This window comes from Lates calcarifer, linkage group LG7_2, assembly GCF_001640805.2.
Source record: "Lates calcarifer isolate ASB-BC8 linkage group LG7_2, TLL_Latcal_v3, whole genome shotgun sequence".
Lineage (NCBI taxonomy): Eukaryota > Metazoa > Chordata > Actinopteri > Centropomidae > Lates > Lates calcarifer.
Genome location: NC_066854.1, coordinates 1,576,511 through 1,600,354, shown reverse-complemented (window position 1 = coordinate 1,600,354; position 23,844 = coordinate 1,576,511). Strand labels below are relative to the sequence as shown.

The following is a 23,844-nucleotide window of genomic DNA, read 5'->3' as shown; positions in this document are numbered from 1 at the left end:
CTGTAGGTGTAAAAACCATCCGTCTTCTCTTCCTTCCTGTTAAAACCTCTTTCACGTCTGTGGCTTTCATTCAACAAACATCAACCCAAAGCAGACTGAACTTTGTTTTTTGTTTTTTTTTCCTCTATCACTGAGGGTTTTCCTCAGAAGTAAAAACACATCATTTCCTGGGAAATCCAGCGCCCAGTTTTGGATCTGTCAACGCTTCCTGGTCATGGTGGCGATGGAGGAAAAGAATCAGACTTAACTGGAATCCCTCCAGGTAAAAAAAGCTCCAGTGTGAGTAACTGTGAGTAAAATGCAAATCTAAACGTGAATGTCCTAACTGTGGACGAGAGGTGGATGTAATTCATGATGACTGGACGGTAAACGTGCGCGTTGTTTGATGGTTTGTGATGTGGGTATCAGTCTGGATCAGAGTCGCATGAATTACACATTTAAAAGTCCTTTTGTTGTTGGTGATCCAGGAACTAAAGCACTAAAAAACTTTAAAATAAACAAATAAATAAATGTCTGCACTGTTACACGTATGAGCCACAAACTGTACTGCAGTTCTAAAGACATTTAAAGTGATTATTGATGTAGAATATTTCCCATTACAGCTGCTTTTAATCATATTATCTCTCATTATTTGTTTGTTGCTGACAGACAACAATCCTAACTCACTCTCAGTGGAGGAAAGTAACTAAGTACATTTACTCAAGTACTGTACTTAAGTGCAATTTTAAGGTACTTGTACTTTACTTGAGTTTTTGCATTTTATTCTGCGTTACACTTCCACTCCATTCAGAGAGAAATATTGTACTTTCTTCTCCTCTGTAGTTATTTGACGGCTTTAGTTACAAGTTACTTTTAAGATTAATATTTTACACAAGGGGTAATGTAACAAGCCTTTAAAATACAGCTTAAACCAGTGATTTCCAACCGTTTTGGCCTCTGATGTCTTACAGAAATCAGATTATTTCAGATGTCTATGAGTTGTTAACATCTTCAAATCAACATGTCTACAAATGATCTGATATCTCACCTAAAGAGAAAAAGTCCAAAAGCTGAAAACAGATTTGTGAACCATGTTTTTTCTTCTTTCCTCTCTCATTAATCATCTGACGACCCCTCAGATTGACCTGTGACCCTGTATTTAAATGAGCTCCACCTCCAGCAGCTACAGATGTAACATGCTGCTGACACACTGATGCTTCAGCATTAATCATCTACTTATGTTACATATATTAACAGATCAATTACTGGATTTTTCACGCAGGACTTTCCCTTGTAGTGGAGTATTTTTACATTACCTGCAGAGCAACAGATGTTAACTGTAATGTCAAACCATCTCACTGGTTGGCACACTCTCCCTCACCTATATCGTTACCACAGATGCAGACAGGATAACAAACACACACTGACTATGTAAATAACAGTGAGGATGAAATGATCAGAAATGAGAAATAAATCATCTTCACTTTGTTGCTCGAGATAAAAGTCAACCCTTCACTGCACGGCCGTCACGATCAGCTGCTTCATCTCCATCTGCTCTTTTTGTCTTTTTCTCCAATATTTACAACCATGACTGATGCACACAAACCTGTAACACACTAATGACTTATCTGATGCGGTCAAAAGCTCCAGAAAAGCTACTAAATGGACCTTGAGGGGAGGTTATTAAGTCAACTGCTGACTCCAAGGTCAAGAATAATCTTTGAACATTAAGTGCTCATAAATAAATCTGCATTTCAAACTTCATCTGCTGAAGAAGATCATGCAGTATGATCAAAAGCTCCTGGAGACTTATAAATACAGAAATCAGACTAGTAGTAGAATATTTGGGAAATTCAGTAAAAATTCTCACAATATTAAGATGGAAACTTGCAGCTAGAATTCAGTTTTCTATGCAACTTTAGCTTTAACACATTTAACTGATGAATAATTTCTTTCTCTGCTGGTTGTGGACGATCACAATAAGAAAGCTCTGCGCTCTCTCTCTCTCTCCTCAGTGACTTTAAAGTTCACTGTAGTGTCAGCTGAAGTGCAGCTCTCCTGCTGCGCTGGCCCTGCAGGCTGCGGGGGCCGGAGGAGGGCCCAGGCGGGGCCGGACCGGGCCAGTCTGCTGGGCTGCTGGGCCGCTCGGCCGCCCACGGAGAGGCCTGGCCGGGTGGGCGTCATCTATGGAGCGATTGATCCCAGCCAGGACAAAAAGTCCTCCTGTTGTCCTGCCCGAGCAGCAGCAGCAGGAAAAAAGTGCTGAGAGTCACTGCAGCACAGTGTTGTACTACACCACACTACTACTACAACTCAGCAGCAAGCAGTAATACTACTAGTACTACTGCTGCTGCTCAGAGGGAAATGCAGTATTTTTGTGTATATTTATATATATTTCACAGCTTTATTTACTTTGTTCTAGAAAGATTTTTTTCTGCTCACTTAGTACTCTTACGTTTGAGACTTTAAATTCCTTTTGCTGACAGTACTTCTGTTTTTACCAAAGTTAAAATTTACCCACAGACCTGAGGTTCTTTATAAATCCATGACACCAACAAAGGAATGTGAGTTGAATGTTAATAAACGCTTTTATCACAGAAATCGGTAAATTATTTCCGACAGTAGCTACTCTCTACTCTGCATACAATTTTCTTTTTCTCTGGTTTGCTTTCGTGATTCTTAAATAACTTCCAATAAATTCTGTTTTGGTGCATTTTAGTAGTCATTTCGTCTCCACAAAGAGCCCAAGACGTTGCATTGGTGGGTGTAAAACCCTAAAACCAACAGGAGGTCAAAGGTCAGAGGTCACAGGCAGGATCTTCCTGTGACCGTGGAACGATCACGGAGTGAACGTTAGCTGTTTCCATTAAGTTTCCATTAATTGATGCTGTTGTGTGAGACAACTGTGGAAAAAAAAAAAAGCAGAGAGGGTAAATTTTGTGTAGAGTTGTTGTATGACTTTGGTATGATGCCAGCGTTTCTGCTTTGAAGTCCAGGCAGCCGTGCTGTGGGGTGGTGGTGGGGGGAGTGGAGGTGGCGGCTGCTGCTGTGGGTTCGTTGTGGAGGTGTTTGCCTGGAGAGGGGGAAAGGTCACAGCTACAGAGCACGCATCTTTTCTACTTCATAATACGTATCACAGCTGAGGCGCATCAGGCTGAGCTGTTTATCAGCTGCTGAGGAAAAAAAAAGTACCTTCAGTTTTTGGTGGTGTGGGTTTGACGCTGACTTTTATGCATTGAGGGAGTTTTGGAAACTTTTGGGCTTGAAACCAGTTAAAGAAACAAAAGTTATTGCAAAGATGCGTGGTTCTTTTTTAGAGGCACAGTGTGAAAAGTAGATTTCACCGATAACACCAACTACAGAACTACAGCCAGACACATAAAAATACTATCAAGGAAACAATACCTTTATTTTAAGGCTAAAATTCATCTTACAAACATCTCTAACAGGTGTTTTCCAAACAAATAAATTACTGTAAATAACATGTACCTGCCACTCCCTCATGGAAGGCTTGGAGGGTGGTCCCTCCAGTGAAACCTTTTCATAGTTTACACTAAAACTTTTTGAAATTCACCATGAGTAACAATATAAGAACACCCTGGTCACATCTATCTATCTATCTGTAGTTGATTATTTGAGACAGTTTCTGGCTCTAAAACAAACAGTTTTGAGTTGTAAGAAAACAGAACAGTTGAACCAAGAACGAGTTTTGTTTTACCTTCATTTGAGAGTTGCAGCTTCACTGAAGTTCTGCCAGGCTGCTACAAAATAAATGATTTTTCCCACAAAACAGAGAAAGAGTCTTCTAAGAAAGTTGAAATTGTGCTGAGACGCCGCCGGGCACCAAATCAATGAGACAGATATCGACAGGTTTGTTTTTTTTTTTCGAAAATGCTGCAAAATAAGTTTCTTCTCGTGGAAGCAGGTTGCTTGAATATTTCTAGTCCACTCAAACTCTCATACACAACACAAAAAACTTTGTTCACTCATTCTGGACAAATCAAGTGGGAACAAATGCACCATTCGCAGGGTCGTATTTAGTCTTTGCTTTGAGCTGTTTAGATACGATGGAAAGTTGTTATATTTCTCCTCAATCACCCACCAGAACATGAGAAACTTTGAAATGGGGAAATGGGTCACGCAGTTGCAGAATTACACTTCACTTGTGTGCCTTCAAAGTCTAATTTAAATACTTTTCCACGAGGTTTGGGAGTTGCAAGAGTTTGCTGCACGGTTAATTCTTAAAGGGTAATTCCTGTTGTGCCCTCATGGAGCGTAAAAGATGAGTTTTGCACCAGTGTAATGTACCTGCAGTTGTAATATCAGCAGCCAAAGATGAAATATTCACTCCTCCTCTCACAGATGTAGTCGGTCTTCTCCGCCTGACAGCAGCATCTGTCGGAGGCCGCAGATGTCGACGCGTCTGGGAAAATGAGATTTTGTCGTAATTAGTCTGGTTAGTGACACTTCACTTCTCTGTAGTGCTGCTTTCTCATCTCATGGTAATTATCATCATAATCCATCATTAACCACATCACAGAGTAACAATAGTGCCTTCAGTCAGCCTGCTCTCATTGATTTTTAATGATTAATAATGCATGTCCATTATAAGCAGTCTAATCTATACAGTACAGATGAATAAATTACTGCTGCTGCTCTTTTATTTCATTTTTTGTCCCAATAACTTGACATTAATCAATAAAAAATGAAAAAGCAAATACACTGTCTGCAAACACTAATCTGTTTAAGGTAGAGAAACATCTCCAGCCTGCAGCTACACGTCAGTAACCTCCCATCCTTTTTCCCCCGTGATCATATTTGGCTGGTGACACAGCGAACGGCTCTGGCAAAAATTTGGAAGGCACCAACCATTGTGGCCGGTGGATGAAAATGTTAATTTCCTCCCCTTGATAATGATGCATGTCATTTTCCAAAATGTGATTATACAAACAGAATGGTGTGCAACACGCTTGTAATGTGCTTAAGATGTTTTAAAATACATTACCGTGTCTGCACACTGTGAAATATAAAAGGCCCTACAGGAAACCCTGAAGGTTTTTCAGATTAAAACCACAGGGGGACCCGGAGTGGTTCCCTGAGGAGCCTCGGGATTAAAGGTCTTTAAAACAAAGGTAATTTGAGATCATGTGGGATTTATTTCCTGGTGAGTGAGGGGATTATTTATTTATTATTTTAGCACCATCATTCATGTTTACAGCTCCACTAAACTGTCACTACACATTATGCTGAATTGCTTATAAAACCTGAGTGGATACAAATGAGCAATGAGTTTAAACCTGTTGTCAAGGAGCCAACAGCTGTTTTTATTAGCAACAATAAAGTCAGAGAATTCATTCACCTGAATTCCTGGGTCACCTGGAAAATTGTGGGTGGGGAACTGACTAATAAACACCTCTGACGTGCAGCTGATTGAACACTTACCCTCCGTTTATCCTGGTGGAACTAACGTGGTCATGAATATGATGAACTGCTTGAATGTGAAGCGTGGCTGTCGTCCAAACCCCTCCCTGCAATGACAAAAATAAACATTAGTTAATCAAATAAGGATCATGAATACACAAGTGGGTCAATGTTCAGCAGAACATGAAGGGGAGCGTGCTGCACGTGGACAGGTAACAGCGCAGCATCCTCACTTTCCCTGTGTAAACAGAGGCAGTGTGAATACAGCCAGTGGGGTGATGCCAGACCGACCATGACAGCTGTCTGCTCCGATATATCTTAGTCTGCTGCACCCGGGTCATGCTGCAGCTGCTCTGCACACACATACTGTTAATGCTACTGTAACATCAAACACGAGGTGCTGAGGTCGGGGAAAATCCCAGAGCGAAATGAGGTCTGCAGTTTCATTATGGCCACAGTCGTTACGAAAAACTGCGTCCTTATTGTGAACAAAAACTAGAAAATTATCTGATTAAAAAAAAACGTAAAAATCCCAACCAGCTAGAGACAAAACACAAGCTTGTTTTCTCCAATAATTGATCTTTAAAGTGTCAGAACATGTGAATGTTTGTTTTGCACAAACACAAATACCCAAAGATATTCAATTTAAATTTATAGAAAACTAAATAATACAAAAGTTAATAAATAAATCAATCAATTAAATAGTTAATGTATGAAAAAATACATCTATTCTTTGCATTTTTGTCTTCAGTTTACTCCAATCTTGCAACCTAGCAAATCAGCTAACCTGTGCTAACTAACCAGCAGCAGCTAACAATTCCAAGCTAGCCTACTTCTGCATATAAAAAATGCAAAATATTTTTAGAACACAATATACTTTCATTTATTCACTATTCCTTAAGCAAAAACTTGCTGAATACATTTCTCTGTAGTGACCAGTAAATTCTGATTTCACCATCAATATGAATTTGTCAGTGATAAATGTGGTCTGTACAATTAATTTACACATGTAACAGCAAAGAGCTGCATCGTTTAGCTATGAAAATAGATTTTTGATGGCTTCATTCACCTGAGAAGGAGTTTACAGTATTCACCTGCAGTTTACACCTTTACATATGATTATTTTAGGCAAAAAAGAAAGCGATTTCAGATGTGTGTTATAGTCAAGGTACGCCGTTTACGCCACCTAAGAGTTACTATTTCACAAAGAAAACAATAATAATGTGATGAGTATCATTATTACTGTAAATTAATGGTGAGATGGGTGGCACGTCCTCGATTAAAACTTTGGGGAAACCCTGAACGTGTCAGATAGATTTAGGTTTCAGTTTTCTGTAGATAATCACACAAATGCAACCAGTCCTTGAAGTTTCATGTTTACAAATGAACCCATGCGAGTGTAAAGATCTGTACATGAACGTAAAGCGAGCACTAAATGGGGAATTTGTTGTGTAAACATGTGAGCTCTCACAGGCTGTTTTTAGTCTCAAAACTAAAATCAGCATACGTGTTTTAAAATAGGCACAAATTTCTCAATCTAAAAAGAGAATGAGAGGCACGCAGCCATGTGATGCTTAGTCTGCAGTTTCCTGCCAATAACATGACTCGCTGTGGTCTTTAGTCTGACTCAGACTTGACTCAGGTGGTCCTGATCGTAGCGCTGCAGGAGGTCTAACCAAGGTCGTCTGGGGGGTGGTGGGGGGGTTTTCTGGAACGGCGTCAGCACCAGGCTCATCTTTAACCCGTGACCCGCTCTGTTGTCTGCTCAGTTACACTTCACGGTTTAGTCATTTAGCTTGGTGGTGGTCTCCAGCAGTTTGCCTTGCAGGGGCCAAGAGTCTGCAGGTTTCTGTTGCAAGTAAACACTGAAGCTGGTTTCACTGGCTCGTGCAACACAGAGAGTCAAAACAAAACATGATGGTAGTTTGTGGCTTTGGCTGAGAATAATGGAGCGTATGTTTAAACACTTTATCTACAAATCTTCTGAATTGTTTATGAAGAGTTTTATCACCATCAGCAACCTGATACACTGATATTACACATGAGCTCTTTTGGAACCTATATCTTTTTATTTCAGTCAAAGAAATCAACACACAATGCAGCAGAAAAGGTTCACCAGACGATTAAAGAGATGAAATGCAACAAAAATCTTCACATTTTCTCAAATTTTTGCCTTTTTCTGCCAAAATACTAAATATTTTCACCTCTACAGGCATCTGAAAATCTTCTAATTATTGTGGAAAAAGGGTAAATGCTTGTAGACCTGCTTGTTTAGAAGGGGTAATAACTTACTAATACTAATACTAATAATCTTCTTTATCTCATTAAACTGAGGCTCTGAACCAAGGAAAACAAGTTAGCTCTTCCATCCCACAGTGAAAACACTCAACAGTTTTGCTTGTGTTTGACCAGCATCCTAATGTAGAAAAACAATGCAGTACAGAGGCTGGAGTCTGTTTTTCACTGCTGTTTTTCTACCTCCTGCTTTTTATTAAGGGCAGAGGGATTTCTCTGGACCTTGGTATGAAAACTAGAGCAGATTTAACGTCTAAACAGTCTTTTCCAGGACAAAGTTGAGCAAAAATGACAAAGTGTGGCAACTACAAAGGTTCCTTAAGCACATTTGTGTTTTGAAGCTCAAAAGCTTGAGGCACAAAATTTAAAATTGCACTTTTCAGCCTTGCGTTTGAGTCATTAGCGTTGTTCAGTGGTTGGTAATGACCCACTTTATCTCCTTTTCATTACTTTTTCATCAGGGTTGGACATCATTTCTGGCTTAAGGAGTATGATCACAGTTTTCAGAGAACTTCCTGCAATGAAAAAGCAGCTTTTAATGCTCGTTGGACCAGTGACTCTACCAGGTATACTGCGATCCCCAAGGTGCTGCTGGGTAATATGGACACCTTTGTTCAGGTCCAGAAAGGTCCCCGATCTCTCAAGAGAGTCTGGGAGGACACGAGGAGCTGTCATCACCTTGACTTAACAGTTCCTGCCCAGTCGCCTCCTCAGGGCGTCTGGCGCGCCTCTCCATCTCAGCACAGGGAGGAAAAATAGAGGCTAAAAATAGCTTCAGGTTGTATCTGGGCAGCGGTTGGCTGCAAGCGACTGATTAGCATAATATTCATACTTTTTAATATTGACGGTTCTATTGTGTTTTGACGACATGATCGAGTCATTTATGAGATATTAACAACAGATACAAATGATTTAAATGTCCAGGTATGTGCAGAGGTTGTGGATAAAAGCATTTTTTTCTGTGCAGGAGTTGACTGATTAGTTTTGGGGTGGCTGAGAGGAAACAAAACCACAAGAGACCGAGAAGAGAAAGAAGAGAAAAAAACAGGATGTTAAGAGGCTGAGATGGTGGAAAATGTCCTTTAAAGTCCTTTCTTTTCAGGTGCACAGGCCTTCATTTGCTTCTAAAGTTTGGTTTTAAGAGTCACTTTAAAGCACAATATAGTTTTTGATTGGAAATATATTTAAAATGATCTGTATTATTGGTGTTTTTATAGCTGATTAGATCAGGAACAAGCTGTCCAGTGGAGGAAAAGTCACAGATAATGTGTCTATAATAAAGAAAATGACCACATGTGCTGCCAAAGTGCCCACAAGCAAGACACTGCAGTGATTAACACGTACAACTCTCTTTGTTCCAGTAATTGGAAACGTCTTTAGGTCAGCGCTGCAGTTAATTCCCTGCAATTTCCTGAGACGTGTCGGGAATGAAGGCCCGTCTCGCCTCGACCCTCTGCGTCATTTCAACTGAAATATGTAGCATTGTTGGTCATGACACCTTCACGAGGAAAAAACAACACTATTACACAGTTCATTATTAAGGACTACACAAGACAACACAACAACAGCATCAACAGCAGAGGGGCTGTTGAAATTTCTCCACGGATATCAGACAGGCTGAGTGTGCCAAGACGGTTTTGATTTTATTATTTATTTATTTTATTTATTTTTTTTACGACAGCACAGTCTACTTTTTGAGGAAGCCTATTACTGTCCTCCCACACACACCCATCAGTAGCAGGCGCACCACGACCTCAATAACCCTCCACACACACACACAGACACTGGTTTAGTCCATTTAAGACTGTGAATCCACCAGGACCACTACTGCCATCAAGTGGCTGCTTTGAAACACCTGACTTAAAAACATCCTGCAGCTTGAACATGATCAGATTAAACTCTGTACTTCACATTCACCTTTAAAAATACGTGAGTAAAAAGAACAGTATCATAGAGTAAAAATACTCCATTACAAGTGCTCTACTCTCTCTCTGAGTGTGAGAGGGCTGGTTCCATCACAGAGAAAAGAAAAACTGCATTTTCTTCAATCTTTTTCTAAAATCTCCTTTAATCGTCCATTTTTTACATCCAACAGAATTTCGTCATTCCTCAGGCTTTCCTGCTCAGACGACACAAAAACACTGAATACTGAGAATTATTTGGCATGAAAATGAAAAGACAAAGACAGTGGATACAGTGTGTCAGCTATTGGCAGTTTCAATACAAAAACAGTGGAATGAACCTTTAAAAAACCCTCAGTATCCTGTGTTGGAGATCTTTCTGTAGGAGTGTGTTACAGTAAAGGGATCCTTGCTTAACATTTAATAATAATAAGTTAGGACAACAATGATGACTAAGAGGCTTACAGTAGGTTTAAAGAGGCACTTCTTCATCACGGCTCCTTCATGTGCTCCTCAGGAAATCATACAAATATACAGCAACAAACGTCCGTCTCTGACAGCAGCTCATCCTCTGATGAGGCTCGAAAATCTGATTTTTTTTGGTAAGTGATGAAATCTGAAACAAAGACTGTGACGTCTTTCTAGTGCAGTCGACCTGTTGTGTAAAACTGCACCGGAAACAGATTAAACTCATTTAAAGAATTTGTCACTATCACTTCCTTTAAATGTGAATTTAACCCGTTGAGTTAAGTCACTGTTATGTCAGATTTCCTCACTTTTTATGTAAATTAAGTTAAATAACTTATCAAGAGGCACATTCTTTATGCTTGAAGGACTTTCCTTCACGCTCCACCGACAAAGGGAAGTTAATATAGTGCACAGAGCTCTGAGGTGCGTTGGATTTGCTCACCTCTGAGGAGCAAATACCACCAGACGCCACCTCTATTTTCATCGACATTTAAACCAAAGTCCCCGCTGCAAAAACAACCCATTACAACAAGTCTCGTCTTGAGTCTTAAAACCGTTTTAAAAGTTAATTCAATTTCTTTTTGCCTAATTTCATGATCATATACAAGCTCATTTTTACGATAAACCTAAATAAGTACAAAGTTGTGTCATTATTATCGATTATTTCACCACAGCAGCAGATTTTAAGACTGAATCTGAGACTAAGTGACTTGCAGAGATGGATATTTTTGCAGTTTAAAGCTCAGTGTGTGTGAATTAAATAGTTTCTAAACAGAAGGTCAGTCTGTGTTTTCTGCTGTGAAGGCTGGGTTTTCGTTAGGGCCTCCTCCGTCTGACGATGGGTGATCTCTGTCAGGGTGTGTGGTGGTGGTTGTGGCGTTGTCGGGTTGTGTGGGTGGTTCCGAGGCGGCTGGCGGCGGATTTGTGCTGTCATCGTTTGAACTTCTGCGTGACCTCACCACGGCCGCATACTCAGCCGACGCCCGCCCATTAGGTACCTGGCAACGAGGGGAACAAACAGTGATAACGGTTGACGAGAAGCTGGTTTTACAGCTGCACCACATATCTCACACCATCATGGAGGAACAATTTAAACGGTCTTTTATTTAATATAATTAAATATTCTAGCTGGAAAAACTTGCTAGCTAACTAGCCTGAATAAAACATCACACAATTATTTTAACTCAAACTTTCTAGCTTCTATTTTATCTATTTATTATCTAGGCTACTACTGGATGATAAGATAAGTTAAATCTTACAAACAGTTCACATAAAGTCATTGGCTGCACTGACCTGGGTGAATCTTGACCATCTGTAGCCTCACTTGTGTCGTCTGCACTCCGTACGTTTCTTTTTGATTCGGTCACATAATGTTCTCAAGACAAAATGTTTTTGTTTTTCACCTGTTATTCAGCAGCAGGTTGCATTTAGAAAGGTTTGTCTACAGTCTGCTCCAAATGATTCAAGTCTGCAGGCAGGAAAATATTTCATCGTTCAGAGCAGACAGTAGAAAATACCCACTGCTGGATAACATTATGTTTGGATTTTCACCTTAAAGTAGAATTATTATATTTTTGAACCTGTTTGTTTAACCAGAAACAACCCTGTTTAATGATGTTTCTGGTTAAACAAAAAGGTCACTGCTCATCAAAAAAACCTGCGTTATCCTTTAAGATTTGCGTGGGGAATGACATGTGACTGAATCATTAAGACCGTCTTAAGCATGACTAATATATTCTGCTCTTTTAACACTAAAAACGCGTGATCGATCAAGCAGCTCACTCAGGAAAACCACCTTCTCTGGCATTATGGAGTCATACAACAGCTGACAGCTAAATCTGGACTTCGTATTGAAACAGTATTTTGTCTTGTGACTGATGACGTTTCACATGAACACGAGTACAGACAGGAAGACAGACTGAGTAAGACCTTCAGAGCAAAATCAAAGCAGAGACAGGCGTCAAACAAAATCACTGGGACGGATCAGAGATGAACTGATCTGAGCTCGTATTTAGATGAAAGATGCATTTTTACTGCTCCTCACAAACAATTGAAAAACTACTTAAAAAGCCTCTGAAAGACTTTAAAATACTTTAATAAATACTATATAATTATATACATGTATGTTCTTGCAGAATAATATATATATATATAATATAAATTGTGTCAGCAGTCAGCAGAAAATTAAAGGATAATGTGTCTGTTTAACCAGAAACAACCCTTTTATTGCCTTTGTTCAAAGCCACCAGACTCCATTGACAAAAACAGGAATTTTACCAAGTAGGACACAAGAGTTGTAAACCAACTGCTGCCTTGATAAGTTTGTTTGTTTTGTCAATGGAGTCTGGTACAGTGATGTTTCTGGTTCTTGAGAGACTTTCACACTTTGCTGTTGGTACTGTAGGGACCTCTGCAGTTTCAATCTTGGTAAATACGAGCCCTGATTTCAGCCAGAGGGTGGGGTCGGGGGTGGGGGTGGGTTGTTGGTGTGACATCACTGGGGAGTAATTCAGGAATGGCATGCACCTCACACAACGTCATGATTCAGGCGTGGGAGTTTACCCAGACGTATGCATGCATGTACACGCCCACATACCACACATGAATACACACTCAGGTATAGATGAGTCACCACATGCAACACACACACACAGAGGAAACACCGGACCCCCCCCTCCTCCCCACCCCCCCTGCACACACACAGTAGTTTTCCATCGACCTTCGCACGCATCTCACCTTTCTGTATCTGTGTGTGTGTGTGTGTGTGTGTGTGTGTGTGTGTGTGTGTGCGGGCAGCCGGTGAGAGGAGGAAGCGTCAGAAGGTTCAGATTAGTAAAAGTTAGAGAAACATTTCCCACACAGTCATTAAATTATCAGACAGAACACGTGGAAACAGTCTGTTATTGTTACTGCGTCTATTTCCAGTGATGAGTTTCAACTAAAAACATAAACTAAAATTCTAGTTTTATTAGTTTTTTATGAGTCCGATCAATCACAAGTTAAATATTTGGATTTAAGTTAATCAAAAAACAACTGTATCTTTGCTTATTTTCTATTCTTACACTAAATGTTAGCATGTTAGCTCACCTGTAGTGGCTGAGTCTCTGGCGGCGGCCCCCCGCTCTTTGCCAGGCTCATCATCTCTTTGATCTGGACGACGGCGAAGGCGACGGTGACCCAGGGGGCTCCGGAGAGCACCCACGCCGGCTGGTTCACGTCCTCCTGATCTTCCTGGTGCTTGGTCTTCTTGACGGGTAAGGCGGCGGCAGCCTGGCGGGACGGGGTCGGGCTGCCGACGGCGGCGGCCTGGCTCTGCACCAGGTCGATGGTGGCGATGGGAACGGGGCTGGAGGGGACCGGGATGTTCTCAGCTAACATTTTGTCCTCTGAGGAAGAAAAATAAGACATTAGAAACATCTTGACTTAAAAACACACCTGTATAATAATATTATGGATTTAACCAGAAACATCAATTTATATCACTACCAGACTCCATAGAGAAAAACAGGGATTTAACCAGGAGCTGCTGGAATACCACTGCCTCCATCTGTTAGTGTGTCTGTGTTACTGTGTGACTTTCAGTGGTGGAAGAAGTAATCAGATACTTTACTGAAGTAAAAGTACCACACAGTAATACAGACATCCTGTGTGATCACAATATTTAGATTTTATTCCTTTAAAATTACAAATTACAGTAAATATTTATGACTGTTTAACTTGTCTGTGTGTGCGACTATTATTTTAAATCTCTAAATCTCATATACATGTAATTTATTCAATGGTCTTTCTCACAAAACAGAAAATAAATATTAACATATAATAAATATGCAGGAAGTGAGGTTTTTCCCACCTTTGCCCTCAGTCTCTCCACTCAGCCACTGGATTAAGGAGAAGATGAGGAGGATGACGAGGGACGCCATGCCGATTCCTCTGAACGTCGCTGCAGCACCTGAGAATCAGAGAAACAGAGAAGAATTACTCACATTTTTAAGAATAAATATCTCAACTTAATTAGAAGAAGTCACATTTCTTGGTTAGTAAAGCAGCTGAAACACCAATATATCTCAGTTTATCTGTTATTTTCTGCCCCAAAATGGCCGCCTTCTCTCCTGCGTTCTGTGATGTCCTGCGTTGTCGTACCAAAATAATTGACGAACACTCCTCCCACCATGGCTCCGCAGCCGCGGCCCAGGCCAAGGTGGAGGCCCTGCAGGATTCCCTGCGCCGACGTCCTCAGGGCGGGGGGCACGGCGGCGCTCAGGAAGGAGATACACGCGGCCCAAACTGAGGCATGGGTCACACCTGGAGGGACACACAGGGACAGGGGACGGTCAGGAGATTAAACATCAAACGCCAAACTTTGACAAAAATTTAAATAAATCCTTTTTTGTCTTTTTCTCTTCTAATATTTCACATATCTGAAAGAAGAGCAGTGAGTCAGAGTTTCCACATTTGTCTTTGAGTGATTTTTCTGGCTTGAATTTCAGCAGTAAAAAAAAAAAATCACACTTTGTTTATCAGGGTTACTGAAACTGAGATCACAACACACCACAAAGTAAAATATGATTCAACACTGGCACTGACAGTAATCAACACAACTCCACTGCCTACACACACCGCTTCATTTTAATCTGTTCTACAGCAAATTACTTCCCTTTTTAACTGTTTTATTTTGTTTCTTCTGCTGGTTTCTTTTAATTAAAACCATAAGTTAAAACTTTTAATTTAATTTAATGTAAACTTTAACACTTAATTTTTTATCTTATTTCACTCCAAGAACCATGGCTGTTTAATAAGGTTTTAAAAACTTTAAAGGCTCTAAAATACAAAAAGAAAACCAAGAGAATATGGTGCAGCAACATAAAATCAGATACATGAGAATTAAACCTGCGCTGTGCTTTTATTTTGTCGGTGTTCCAGCTTCCTGTCTGGTGACGTGTGGCAGCTTATCGCACATTAAACACTCCTGTTGTGTGGTGATGTTATCAGCATGTCGGACATGTTGAATTCAGGTGAAGATCTATTTGTTTTTAATTGTTTTAACTGCTCGGACTCACAGTGTCAAACAGCCGAAGCTCTGAACCAGTTTTCACTTGTTTGCTCTGAGAGGCGTCTGTGTTTTCTCAGGGCGGACGTCTCAAACAAACCCAGACTCCTACAGCAGTAGAAGTCCACCACTTCACACTTTATTTACATTCCTATCATTCTATTCTTTCACTTTCCGTCTACTTTAGTTTGATTTATCCACTGATAACGTAAATTTAAATGCTGTAAATGTTTCCTCATTTCAACCGACTCAGATTTTCAGCATGTGTGATTTATTCTGTTCTTCTGCGTGAGATAAACTTAATATTTTCCTGTTATAACTTCTGATAATAATTCATTTTGCAGGTCCAACAACTGCCTTTAACTTCCTGACATGTGACTGTAAATTCAAAAGGAGATCCCTGGGAGAAAAGCTTCACTGATCAGCTGATTAATTTATTATTGATCAAACATTTCTTGGTTAAATCTTATCAAACATGAGCTTTTCTTTCTTCATATCTGACTGTAAATATTATTATTTTGTTCTATTATTCTGTTATTGTTCTCTGTCTTCTGTTGTACAGGATGCAGGATAATCAGGCTTCACTTCTTGGAACAGTTCCCATAATGCTTTGGGGGGGGCTGTAAACACAAAGTGTGATGTTGCCATGGAGTTGCTCAGTTAGCTGTGGGCTACGTTTTATTATTTCAAGCTTGTATTTGTTTATATTTTGCAAACTGGCATCATTAAAACGCAGCTGAATTAGAAATTAGCAGCGTCTGTTTTCAGTGTATTCACTGGTGAACAGACAGCAATCACTGGCTTAAAGTGACACCGGAGAAAAGTTAAAAACAAGCAGATTTTCAAGGGACTTCTGAGCTTCCTCCTCAGTGGAGGAAAGACGCCGTCTGATAAGCGTCCTGTTAAACAAACACGCCCGGTTCCCGTCTGCTTCCCAGGATCGTGGTTTTCCAGACTGGGAATGAGCGGAAGTTACCTTGAAGGACCTCCATGGGCAGGACGGTCCAGGCGTTCTGCAGGTAGGAGATGTACAGGTAACGAGCCGTGTTGCAGGCCAAGCCGATGTACAGCACTCTGAGAGGAAACACAGAGGAAAGGGAGGGGGGGGTTAATACGGACATGAGGAGGCAGGAAGTCAAACAGCATCTCTGCCATCAATCATTACCACACACCCAACCACAGACTGACTACAAACCAACTGAACTGTCAAAATAAAAGTCACAAGACTCACAAGTAGCTCTGTTACTTTCTTCATAATTTCCATTGTTCAGAATTAATTGACTCAGAGCTCTGTTTAAACTACACAATTAAACCAAAAAACATGTTTTCTCCTTCTGTGTAGAGTTTCTCCTACTTTGCTATTATTGTCTAATAAAAAATATGTGATGTGTTGAAACTGCTTTTCTCTAACAGTCAAAAAATCCCAAATTAATGAAAATAATTAAAGGTGGAGAGCAGACAAATCTTAAATTTGAGCAGCATTTAGTGATTTTATTCCATGTTTATTAAAATTGTCTTTGAGTGATTGAGTTTCGGGTTAATTCCTAAACTGGGAGACAGCTGTTTGACGAGTCCGAGTGCTTTCAGCTTCATCGACCGGAGAGGAAGTGGTCCGTCATTTTTAAGAGTATAACTGAGGCATCAAACCGCTGTTTCAGATCAGCATTGATTAACTGCGCTCTTCTTCTGTGGTGTCAGGTGATGAAACAAACACCCACGAGCGCTTTGTAGTTTAAATTGTTTTCTGGACAAACGAGCTGAACTGAAGCGAACAAACCTGACTCTGAAGGCGACACGCCCTCGGTCCGTCAGTTCATTCGCTCATCATTATGTCACTGTTTGTTCATCTGAAGTCGGTTTACTGAACACACACGCACACACACGATGTACGAGCCGCCTGAGCCTGAAAACATGAATAATTTAAAACCCTTCGTAGATTTTCCCCTGATGATTAAGGGATTTGAACTCGTGACTCCTAACCCTCATGTTTGTATTTCACACTGATTATAATATGAACTGCATGTCCTCACCTGACAGGTTTTTATCAGGTGACTCTGGCTTATTATTAATGTATCTGTGCCAGACAAAATGTACAAACAGAGCAAAACAACCGTGTCCTCACTAAGAGGAGTTAAAATGTATTGTCCTGGAAAAACAAACAGAGGAAGATTCACTATTATCATGATAATTATCTATCTATAATACTGTGACTGGCCTCAAACATCCAGTAAAAAAATACCTTAAAAAGAGTAAGATCCTTTTTGTTTAACCAGAAACATCATTAAAATATCAATATCAGACTCCACTGACAAAAGCAGGAATTTTACCGAGCAGAACACAGGAGCTGCTGGAGAACTGCTGTTAGTCTGTCTGTGTTACTGTGTGGTACTTTTATTTCAGTAAAGTATCTGATTACTTCTTCCACCACTGAAAGTCACACAGTAACACAGACACACTAACAGATGGAGGCAGTGATATTCCAGCAGCTCCCAGTAAAATTCCTGTTTTTGTCATTGGAGTCTGGTAGTGATATAAAGTGGTGTTTCTGGTTAAATAAAAAGGATCCTACTCCTTTTAAAACAGTATTTTCTACTGCATGTTTGAGGCCAGTAAGGTTTAGAATAATCGTGATAACAGATAATCTTCCACTGTTTGCTTTTCCAGGACAATAAACTTAAACTGCTTAACAGTTTGTACATTTTGTCTGGCACATATACATTAATAATAAGCCAGAGTCACCTGATGAAACCTGTCAGGTGAGGGTGAGCAGTTCATATTATAATCAGCGTGAATCACCAGGCGAAAATAAAGCAATGTTGGAGGAAGTCGACTGTAACCCAGCCACCTGCAGCCTGCGGTGACTTATCAACATCCTCCCATCTGTAAAGAGAAAAGTGACCAGCAGAGCAGGATGCTGAGACGTTAAACCTGAGACGGTTTCTGCTCACACTCAGACTTTAGAGTAAAACAGGAAGTGCGTCTGCAGCTGAAGACTTGAAATACAGCGTGAGATGAACCTCCTGAAACCTGTGATGTCTACAGTGTTTAACTGCAGCTGCTGCAGATCCTGAAATGAAAGTGCTGCGTGTGTTATTTTCTGCTTCATCAAACTGTTAAAGTTAGTCTTAGTATCAGTTTCTCCAAAAACGAAGCTGAGAGGTCAGGACCTTCACAAATGTCTGCTGCTCAAAATTCAGCTCATTTTTTATTGTAAAAATAACTCAAAGACATCAGAGATTCAACATCCTGCCCCAGTGAGATTAATAATAATCATGAAAGGAGCTGAAAACCTCTCACACAGGCTGTTAGTCAGTGATTAATATCAGCAGCAGGAAAGCTTGGTGTTTAGTCAGTAATTAACTGTAAATCTCTTTATAAACTCTGCGTCGTTTCCCTTTAACTTCCCCTCTTGGAGACTCAGGAGCAGGCTTATGTGCAGGTTCAGAGCTGAAGCCTGACATCTAACACCACGCTCTCAAATGTCCCCGCTGCCCGAGAGGTCCAGCCCCAAACTCACTCCGACAGAAACCCCCCGAGCATCAATGCCGGCTTTGTCTCACAGAGGCTCCTCGACACTGGATACCACGACTGACTGCAGCGAATTTAACGCGTATTTACTGCGATGAATAAACACTTTCATTAGTCTATTATCAGAGTCAAATAAAGCTGCAAGAAAAGAGGAAGCCCAGCTTCATGTACAGCACAGACTGAGTGTTTTTCACCTCATGCTACAGCAAATAATCTTCATTTTTAGTCGATCAAGAGAAAAGTAATGGGATAATTTCAGTTATTTTTCAAGCAAAAATCATGAAAAAACACCTCTTAAATGTGAGGATTTCTTGTTTTTCTATGTTACATGTCATTGTACATTAAATATTTTTGGGTGTTTGGACAAAACAAGACATTTGAAGATGAGATATTCGGCCCTGAGAAGATGTAACAAGCATTTCTTGATGATTTTGTGATGTTGGAAACGTTCCTGGTGTGTGTTTTTGGCAGTTCTTTTAACCTGTTTTGGCCTTTAACAGTGAGAGGAATATTTCAACAACTTCATCACAGATTTTTCTCTTCCTAAAGTTTCCATATTATCTGTGCTGATTATAAATATCTGCAGGAATAACCTCTGATAACCCAGCTGTGTCATACCTGATGTGTCCGACCAGCTCAATGAACTTGTGGCTGGTGAAGTAAGCGGCGAGCTCGGAGATGTGGCTCAGGACAGAGCAGACGCCAAACAGCGTGGTCGTCCCGTTCAGGTCCTCCAGGTGCCAGTAGAGGAAGGTGAAGACGAAGCCGTAGCCGAAGCCCATGAACCAGGCGACGAACAGGACGGAGCTGTAGCGCACGCTGCAGAGGAGCTTCAGGAGGTCGCTGTAGTGGAACCCCTGAGTGGCGGTGGCGGTGGTGGCGGCGGTGGCGGCATCCGGGGCAATGGGGGTCTGATCTGAGGAGCTGGACTCCGACGCCGACCTTGGGGTGTCCGTCGGCTCCGCCACCACCCCCTCTGGAAGCTCATGGAGGTAGTCGCCAACTTTATCGAAGGAGAATTGAGTGGCGACAACGAACGCAACGCCCATCAGCACGCCAAACACGATGAAGGCGATCTTGTAGTTGTGCAGGCGGTAGTCGGGCGGGATGCAGCCGACGCCGTCGATCACGACGTTGAGGTGCGTGTGGTCGATCCAGATTCCCACCAGCAGCATGGCCAGGCCCCAGCCCAGAGAGCCCCACATCCTCTGGAGGCCATAGCGGTCGCGGGCTTTGCCAAGGTACTGCAGGGTGACGGTGTCCACCATGGTGACGGCTGGGGCGCTGAAGAACTCGCCCACGATGATGACGAGCAGGATGAGGAGGAAGATGGTCTCCACCTGGTCTTTGTTGTAGATGATCTCGTACTCCTTGGCTTCGGTTGGAGCAGGAGAAGTGGTGGAGGTGGAGGTTGTGGTGGGTTGGGTGGTATTCGGCAGGACATTGGTGGTGTTGAAGGGGGGTGACATCGTGTTGGCGTTGATGCTTCGTTCGTGCCTTTGGAGCACGCTGAGTTCAGCCAGGAGCTCAGGAAGTCCAGAGAAGTCCAGGACGCTCCGGCGGCTCCTGGTGTGATTGGTGGAGTTGCTCAGATGCGTGACGTTACCTTGAGGGAAAGTCGTCATCGCGGGGGTCACCGTGGTCGAAGAATCGCCACCGACTTCCTCGCATTTTATCTCGGCTGGTTTAACAAAGCCGATGCCGCAGTTGAACACCAGCCAGCAGAAGACAGAAAACAGCAGGAGGACCTTCCCCTTCTTGAAGCGGTCAGCCACCACGCCCCAGAAGGGGGCGCTGCAGAACTCGATGAAGTAGCGGATCCCGACGAGGAGCCCGCTGCGGCTGGCCGACATGCCGAGCTGCTTGAAGTAGACGGCCAGCAGGGGGTGCAGCGAGCCGTAGGCGGCGTAGAAGAAGAAGTAGAAGATCTTGGAGATGAGGAGGTGGCTGTTGATGCGGAGGCACATCCTCTCGCAGCAGTCGATGGAGTCTGGCGGCGAGGAGTCCAGGGGCTGCCCGGGCGGTGCGTCCAAGTTGGGCGCCGGCGTTGCAGAGGTGCCTGCCTCCATGGACAGGGTGTTGAACGGCTCGGCCAGGACATACTTCCTCTTCAGCTCCTCCTCGTCTTCGGTCAGGATGGCAACCTTGTCGTCAGCTGCCATATCTGAAAGATAAGGAAATGAGGGCGAGGGAGCGACGACACCAACGGCTATTAACCAAATTATACTGAATTCATCCTTCAGCTAAACAGAATCAAGCCTGACTGGAAATAAAACATGATTTTACTGTCCTCTACTGTAAACAGAAACTAATCCTCTGCAGGAAAACACTGCTGCTTCAAATTATTCACAAGATTATTTTTCTTTCTCTTACTTTAAAGGTTTATTACTCTGGAGGTTCTCCAACATCAATACCTCTTAGGCTGGCATTAATCAAACAGCCAATACAGATATAAATAGACCTGTCTTTGGAGGAACATTTACTGAGCTTAAAATACTGCACACAGTCACTCAGCTGCTGTTAAAGACATCTTACTGAGTCAATAACTGATCTATGGATTGTTCAATCTATGATCCACTGATCGTAGTTGATAAAAAATGAATGTCTTACATTCAAGAGGTCAATCTATACTACAATAATCTAATATTATATGATCGTCTGTTGGAAAATGAGCAGTTTTTTCACTTAGAAATCAAAAACATGAAAGTTATTTTTATCTTTTGAAACACAGTGACATTGTCACACAATTCAACAAAAGAAAGTTTCTATTAATAGAATAATTAATAGTGGTTTTTGATCTAGACCTGGTTTGATGTGGTCTGGATAGAGAAAAAACATATTTATCTACATTAGCATCCTATTTTCACTAATTACTGTCAACGCAGGTTGCTGAGGACGCTGAACGGGACTCTGAGGATCTTTGGTGATTTCATTTTGAGACCCAGTGCTAATAAAACTGATCACCTAAACAACAGTGATCAATACAGAATAGTTTAGCGACCGCTGGAAGTCCTCGACCCCCAGTTTGGAAACAGCCTGTCCGTCAGTGACTGTCACCGACGGTCCTATGCGGAAGTACCTGTCATCTTGAATAAAGCTACAGTTTATTTTGGATGTAAAACAAACCAAACTCAATTCATTTAAAGGACGATTTAAGGAGAGTGGCTAAAATGTCGTTGCTAGTCGAAATAAACCGGTTTAACAGGCAGGAAATGACTCTCTGAGGTTATGACTGCTTTCATTTAGCCTCATGTAACCTCAGTTAAACTCTTTAAACATATTTTAAAAACACGCAACAGAAATAAAACATGAAATTTAAAGACAAAGCAGATTAATTTTCTCACCTGCTCAGGTTACCGCTCCCATTAAACTATGACTGCGCAGTTTCTGTTGAATTTTTCTCTCTTCGCTCGGACATTTTTCACTAAAAAACGCTCATAATTATCACTTTTATTTCGCGGATAACGTCTGAATTTAGGGTAAATATTCCATGTTTTTATTTCAGTGGGAATTGAAAGTGTTTCTCCGGCTCTACCCTCTTTGTATTGAGAACAACGGCGGCTCGTTAAACCGGAGCTCCCACCTGTCCTCAAACCGACATCAACAACCGTCAACCGACGAGTCTTCTTCCGGTCAATATCTTCAAAATAAAAGTCACTTTATATTCTTTTGTAGTTTTTCAATAATTATTAGTCCATATTAAGCTTGTTTACTGCAACATTGCTGGTTATATTATAGTCAATACTATTTTTTTGTAAATCTAAAACTAATTTATAACCAATTAATTATTTTCATCATCTTTCAAGCAAAAGCAATGTGGTTTCAGCACCTTCAATGTGAGAAATTGTTGCTGTTTCTTGTCACATTTTGTCATATTTGTTGTTTTAGACTGCTGGCTGGACATAAAAACTCATTTAAAGACAACAGGAAGGCTTTTGAAAAATAATAGTTGGCACTCTAATATAATATTTGTTATATTTGTCAAGGTTTTTGTCGGGTAAAACACTCAAATGTCCCTTGAAAACTATTATAAACCATCTTTCAATGCATAATATTAAATATTAGCTGGTTCCAGATTCTCAGATATGAGGATTTCCTAGTTTTTGTTTCATCTGCAATGATTATAAATGGTAGTTATTTGAGTTTTGAAATGCTATAAAAATAAAACAATCTACCTGAACCGGACTTTTAAAGCTCTTAGACATTTTGTGTTAATTTAAAACCAAACAATGAATCAATTGATTGACAAGTCATCATAACACTAAGTGATAATAAAAATAATACAGCCCTACAATCAATATTCATTCCAGCAACATTTTGCCTATACTGTTTGTCGTTTCCGTGTGCTTTTATTTTGACATTATCCGGTAGTTTTCAGTGGTAAATCCAGTGTTTTTGTCTGAACAGAGCGACTCCGCCTAAACGTCTCCAGTGTGTCAATTAAAGGGGAAACTTCCATTAATCACAGTGAAAACATAAACAAACATCATCTTAAACAGACACTGCATGAGCTGAACAGCAAAACTGAGCTATTATATAAATCTCTATTAGCCATATTAGCGGCAAAAATAATAAAAAATAAATCAAAATAAAAGAAATAAAACTCACCCACTCTGAGAACTCAAATCAAAACACAGTGTTTTGTAGAAAAACTAAAATAAAGTGAGCAAAAAAGAGATGTAAAGTAGTTTCATCTTTTTCCTTTGAGACAGAAAATTAGAGAATGTACATCAACATAGATAAAAACATCTTCTCATCAGCTTGTTTCTTCAAGACTTGTGTGTGTAACTTCTGTTTTTAAAGCCTGATGGGTGGAGTTAGAAAAAATACAGACAACAGAAGTTCCTCTAAAGTATCAGAGAGATAGTCTACCAGGACACAAACCCCACCCATGTTCAAGAAAATAAAATCAATTGTCAGAAAATTATCTTCAGTGCAATAAATCTTTTCACCTGCAGAGGTTGCTGTAGACTTCATTGTAAACAACCTGTGTTCACTGAGCTGAGAGGTGTTTTCTACTGGGAAACATGTTTGTTTTAAATGACAATTAAATGTCACAACATCCCATTTAATGTTTTTTCAAATTAAAAGTCACATCAGGAGCCGATAAAATGCTTGAGATGAGAAAATAAACTTTTTTTATTAGAGAATCAGTTAAATTAGAGGAGAAAACTTTTATAAATGTTATGCAATTCAAGCAAATGA

General features: G+C 40.8%; 1 protein-coding gene across 3 annotated transcripts; it reads right to left on the bottom strand.

The window, feature by feature from the left end:
• Positions 1–3,631: 3,631 nt before the first annotated feature.
• Positions 3,632–23,449, bottom strand: LOC108873123 (major facilitator superfamily domain-containing protein 6-A). Of its 3 annotated transcripts, XM_018661244.2 has the most exons (8): positions 21,984–22,242; positions 19,258–20,803; positions 16,088–16,185; positions 14,205–14,366; positions 13,915–14,013; positions 13,152–13,450; positions 5,422–5,507; positions 3,632–4,402 (listed from the first exon to the last, which is right to left on the bottom strand). In XM_018661244.2, the coding sequence occupies exons 2-8, from the start codon at positions 20,799–20,801 to the stop codon at positions 4,336–4,338; spliced, it is 2,355 nt and encodes a 784-aa protein (XP_018516760.1). In that variant the 5' UTR covers positions 20,802–20,803; positions 21,984–22,242; the 3' UTR covers positions 3,632–4,335. The 3 variants fall into 3 exon arrangements, with proteins under 3 accessions (XP_018516760.1, XP_050921997.1, XP_018516759.1); XM_051066040.1 differs by lacking the exons at positions 3,632–4,402; positions 5,422–5,507; positions 21,984–22,242 and adding exons at positions 9,744–11,062; positions 23,248–23,449; XM_018661243.2 differs by lacking the exons at positions 3,632–4,402; positions 5,422–5,507 and adding an exon at positions 9,744–11,062.
• Between the last annotated feature and the right edge of the window lie 395 nt (positions 23,450–23,844).

Bases quoted from the DNA above. Each gene is read 5' to 3' on its own strand.
- LOC108873123 (XM_051066040.1), bottom strand. From the start codon at position 20,801: ATGGCAGCTGACGACAAGGTTGCCATCCTGACCGAAGACGAGGAGGAG. The intron at 16,186-19,257 runs GTATGACACAGC...GTTTCCTCTCAG, and splicing joins GAGCTGGTCGGACACATCAG to AGTGCTGTACATCGGCTTGG. The intron at 14,014-14,204 runs GTACGACAACGC...TCTGATTCTCAG, and splicing joins AGTGTTCGTCAATTATTTTG to GTGCTGCAGCGACGTTCAGA.